Genomic DNA, 5,000 nt, shown 5'->3' on the forward strand with positions numbered 1-5,000 from the left:
GTCGTCTCAGAGGAGCAATAAGAGAAACGATCACAAGGAGTTCAGGAGAGACTCTCAGGGGACCGTGGCAACAAGGGAACGGTCACGTGACTATCAGGAGGCTTCTGATTGGTTGTTGGTGTGATCACGTGGTCTCAGGTCCAGACTCACCTTTGAGCAGCAGAGGAGTGAAGGGGATCAGTGGAGGTCTCAGGCTGGTGATCAGGTCTCTGTAGGACTTATGGTTCCTGGACGGGTCCTGCAGGATTAGAAGTACCCAGGTCCTTTACTGCAGTACAAGTACTAATACCACACTGTGAAAATACTCCTCAGTAGTTAAAGTAAAAGTATGCTAGTATTATCAGTAGTTAAAATAATGATAACCTTCATCTTTATGAACCAGATCAGATCATAAATAAAAACATATTTTACTCACCGCGATGCCCTCAAACTGCTGAAACTGCTTCCTGAACTTCCCCGGGAGACCCTGAACACAACACACACACACACACACAATACATGAAATAATGAATTCACATCAACTACAGTGTTCAGTGTATGAACCTGAGACCAGGTGATGTAAACAATGGCATACGATGTGTGTGGAACTGAAGACCTCACTGACGCAGCAATAAGCATCGAGGTACCATTAGCTTACAGTTAGCTTCTCTGTTCTATTAGCTTACAGTTAGCTTCTCTGTTTTATTAGCTTACAGTTAGCTTCTACGTCTATCAGTTTAGATTTAGCTTCTAGGTTCTTCTGTGTACGTTCTGATCACATCACACCATGGTGGATAAACACAGCAGGTGTGTGTGCTGTCTCCAGGTGAAGTTGAGCAGCGTCAGGTGAGTCGTACCTCCCAGGTGAGTCGCAGTCTGCTGACAGCAGGGTTGTCTAGACCCAGAACCACAGCGAGGAAAGACAGCAAGTCCTGCTGCTGCTTACAGCTGTAACACACACACAGAACACACCTGTTAGGACAGGTAATACACAATACAACCAGATGATGTGAATGAGTCATACGATGGGTTCTCGGTCACTATCGGGACTCACAGTGCTGCGATCTTGATGAACTTGCGGAGCAGTTGGACCCTCTTCGGCAGCGACTGGCACTGCAGGATCTCCGTGGCGACCCAGTGCTGCACCTCGCTGCAGCGCTGCAGTACCAGCTCCAGGTTTAGAGGGCGCCAGCGGGACTGCTCCCCGTGAAACACATAACACACGAACTCCACCTGCAGGAGACACCAACGAAGAAGAAGACAAAGAGCTGTTCACTGTGACTGTTGGTTTTTTGAGCCGTGGCTGTGTGGAAGTTACGTTAACAGTACATTCTAAAATAGTGGCCTTTATTTACAAATAACATCCAACTAACATTAAGCTATGAAGTATTCCAGAAGAAGAGAACTTTTGTAACTAGCCTAGGTTTGGCTTTCTGTACTGAGTCACAGAGAACCTTAAGGAGTCACAGAGTAATATACATAGTTACAGAACAACCAGTTTCAGTATTAGTAGTATTTAGTACTGACCTCGTGCACACAGCTGAAGAGCTCCCAGTCGAACACCACCAGCTGATTGGCCACCTCCTCTGCTGACATGTCATGGAGTTTGCTGTCACCGGGCGTCCAGTGGATCTCCTCAGGAAGAGGAAGCTGACGGTGCAGGAAATGACATCATTAGGTTATAAAACTGTTTGTTTTTTACCAAAGTGTGAAACAAGTGAAACATGTAATCCTGTAATTGCACATTTTTGGTGTTGAGTTGCATTTTCTAGTTTCAAGCTTTTCTTCTGTTTTGTTATTTTTATTAAAGTTTACAGTTAATTTAAAAAAAGTGCATTGTTATCTACATCGTTCTATCATTCATCCAATGAGATAATTAATACAACAAAAAACCTAAGCATTTTTTATATTGTTTTGTTGGTCAGTCAGTCAGTCAGTCAATCAATCAGTCAGTCAGTCAGTCAGTCAGTCAGTCAATCAATCAGTCAGTCAGTCAGTCAATCAATCAGTCAGTCAGTCAGTCAATCCTCACCAGTGAGTCGAGCTCAGTAGGTTCACAAGCAAACAGGTGAGTGTTGACTCCCAGCGTGGTGAAGACGGCCTCATCACTGGGACGAAACACGGCCTTCTCTGAACACACATCAAACAACATTAAAATATATATTGTGTTACATAACCGCACTGATTCTGAACATCATGTTTATTTATGTGGTCTGTGTTTGTCTCCTGACCTCCAGCTGATGTGACGGCCACCAGGACGAGGTTTCCAGGCAGACCCGGCTGGTCCTCGCTGTACTGGAGCTTCTCTCGGACCAGAGCCAGAATCTCTCCGACCCGACAGGACAGACGACTCCTGATGGTGACGTAGGAATGATCCGGAGTGTAGACCCTGCAGAAAACTGGAGGCACAAACAATACAGAGATGTTGTAGCACCATCTGGTGACCTTTTGTGGTACCGCACCCTAAAATAACAGACCAATATGCTAGTTTACATATAAATAGATTTAGCTTCTAGGTCCCATTAGGTTAGATGTAGTTTACAGTTAGCTTCTAGGTCCTATCACTTTAGATTTAGCTTCTAGTTTCTATTAGATTAGTTAGCTTCTAGCTCCCGTTAGTTTAGATTTAGCACGTAGCTTCTATTAATTTAGAGTTAGCTTTATATTTTATATTAGGGTTAGGGTTCTATTAGCTTACAGTTAGCTTTGAAGTTCTATTAGCTTACAGTTAGCTTTGAAGTTCTATTAGCTTACAGTTAGCTTCGAAGTTCTATTAGCTTAGAGTTAGCTTCTAGGTTCCATTGATTTACAGTTACTAGGTCTCCTTACAGTGGTTTAGAGTTTGCCTCTCCTTAGCTTACAGCTAGCTTCTTAGTCTAGTTAGCTTCTAGGTCTAAACCCAACGGACTACAGTACGAACTGTTGACTAGCTTGTGATGTAGCTAGGCTAACAGTTTCCCCCTGCTTCCAGTCTTTGTGCTAAGCTACATCGTGGATAAAAACAGTGTGTCAGTTTGTGATTTGTATATCGAGAACACAGACTGCAGGTGTGTTTGCATTTCAACTGTGTGTTTACAGATAAGAGTGTGTGCGCAAGACTTTGTGAGGGTGTGTTCACCGGTGATTATGTGTGTGTGTGAGTGTGTGTGTGTGTGCGTGTCTGTGTGTGTGTGTCGTACTCTCGTCGGAGCCTCTGAAAGCCTCTCTGGGCTGCAGACAGGCGTCGATCCGTCTGAAGTGTCTGAACAGAGGACGAACCTGCTTCTTCTTGCTCTCCTTCTCTTCGTCAGAGCTAAACGCACACACACACACACGCGCAAACACACACACACACGCACACACAAACACACACACACACACAAACAAAGAGTTATTAAGGTAACTGGTTGAGTGTAAAATTCATTAAATTATTATTTGTAGTATTTAAGTATTAGCTTCAATATTACGACTACTAGGTGACACAAAATAACTATTACATAAATAAATACTACAGCTATATAATATATATATTTTTGTAATATATAGATATTTCTTTTCTTTTCTTCAAAGTGTTTTACAGATTTGAATAATGATAAAGACTCACAAAATAATATAACACATATAAATGAGTAATAAACATGTTAATATATGTTCAGGAATAAGCTGTAACTATGTGATTATATGTGATATTTGTTAAATACTGTACAGAATGAATATGTGATGAATGTACATGAAAAATACATGATGAATACATAATATGATAAATATATGGCCAAAACATGATTATATGTGATTAAGATGGAGAAACAATAAATACATGTTGAATATATGATTCATGTGATAATAATGTGAAAGAATACACCAGTGATAAATATAACATAAATACATAATAAATATCTGATAATGATGAAGTTTATAAACATCATACATTTCTAAGTGTGTCTTACAGTGTGTGTGTGTTCGCGTGTGTGTGTGTTAATGTGTGTGAGTGTGTGTTATCATGTGTGTGTCTTACGGTGTGTGTGTGGTGTGTGTGCACGTGTGTGAGTGTGTGTTATCATGTGTGTGTCTTACGGTGTGTGTAGGATCTCGGTCCATCTCTGTAGTTTGAGGACGTCCTCCACCAGCTCAGGATACCGACTCAACTCCTGAACCGCACACAGGTACAGCTCCTACACACACACACACACACACACACACACACACACACACACACACACACACACACACACACACACACACACACACACACACACATACACACAATAATAACTAACACAGACCAACAACAAACCATCAAACGTGTTGTTTTTCTCCGACAAACGAAACCAAAACTAAAGTTCCTGGAATCATCGAGGACATCAGTAACATGCTGTTAACACTGTTCAATATCAATAACAGATAATGGAAGTAAAATGATTGTAAAATGAAGAACTATGGATCGTATTAAATAAGCTTAGTTTTAAAAGTGATATCAACTCAAACTGCGAGAAAAAAGCAAGAAATTAAAATGTTGCTGAATAAAGATGCATCGATAATCGTTTCAACTGAATCACGGTGAGGCGCCTGACAGCGCGTGTTATTGGTCAATGGCAAAGTTGGAAATTAAATTAAATTTTTAAAACTTTGAACAGCAGCAACAGTGAGCGAACCGTCTGTTAGCACATTAGCAGCAGGAGACAAAAAAGAGCTTCATGTGTTAAAGCTGCATTCTCTCTAGTGTCCACCAGGGGGCGACTCCTCTGGTTGTATAGAAGTCTATGAGAAAATGACTCTACTTCTCTCTTGATTTATTACCTCAGTAAATATTGTAAACATGAGTTTATGGTCTCAATCTCTAGTTTCAAGTCTTCTTCAATACAGCATGATGTTCATTTAGTACATTATGGTCCATTTAGAGTCAAACAGACCATAAAGCAGGGGATGCTTTAGGGCGGGGCTACACGGTGATTGACAGGTCTCTACCAGAGACGTCTACGGCGTCTCTACGTCACTCCTCCTCAGTCCAGATATGGTCACTTCCTGTTCACTGGTTGTGAAAA

General features: G+C 41.4%; 1 protein-coding gene across 1 annotated transcript in view; it reads right to left on the reverse strand.

The window, feature by feature from the left end:
- The window catches only part of rapgefl1 (Rap guanine nucleotide exchange factor (GEF)-like 1), a 20,071-nt gene that overhangs the window by 2,049 nt on the left and 13,022 nt on the right, over positions 1-5,000 (reverse strand). Inside the window, exons 7-15 of the mRNA XM_076081009.1 lie at positions 4,033-4,130; positions 3,159-3,271; positions 2,211-2,378; positions 2,012-2,109; positions 1,507-1,629; positions 1,034-1,212; positions 837-927; positions 416-466; positions 151-238 (exon numbers count right to left, since the gene is read on the reverse strand). Of these exons, the coding sequence (XP_075937124.1) occupies positions 151-238; positions 416-466; positions 837-927; positions 1,034-1,212; positions 1,507-1,629; positions 2,012-2,109; positions 2,211-2,378; positions 3,159-3,271; positions 4,033-4,130 (1,009 nt within the window). The remainder of the gene's footprint in view (positions 1-150; positions 239-415; positions 467-836; positions 928-1,033; positions 1,213-1,506; positions 1,630-2,011; positions 2,110-2,210; positions 2,379-3,158; positions 3,272-4,032; positions 4,131-5,000) is intronic.

The sequence above is a fragment of the Anarhichas minor genome, unplaced genomic scaffold, assembly GCF_050575085.1.
Source record: "Anarhichas minor isolate MPS153535 unplaced genomic scaffold, ASM5057508v1 ptg000077l, whole genome shotgun sequence".
In the NCBI taxonomy this organism is placed as follows: Eukaryota; Metazoa; Chordata; class Actinopteri; order Perciformes; family Anarhichadidae; genus Anarhichas; species Anarhichas minor.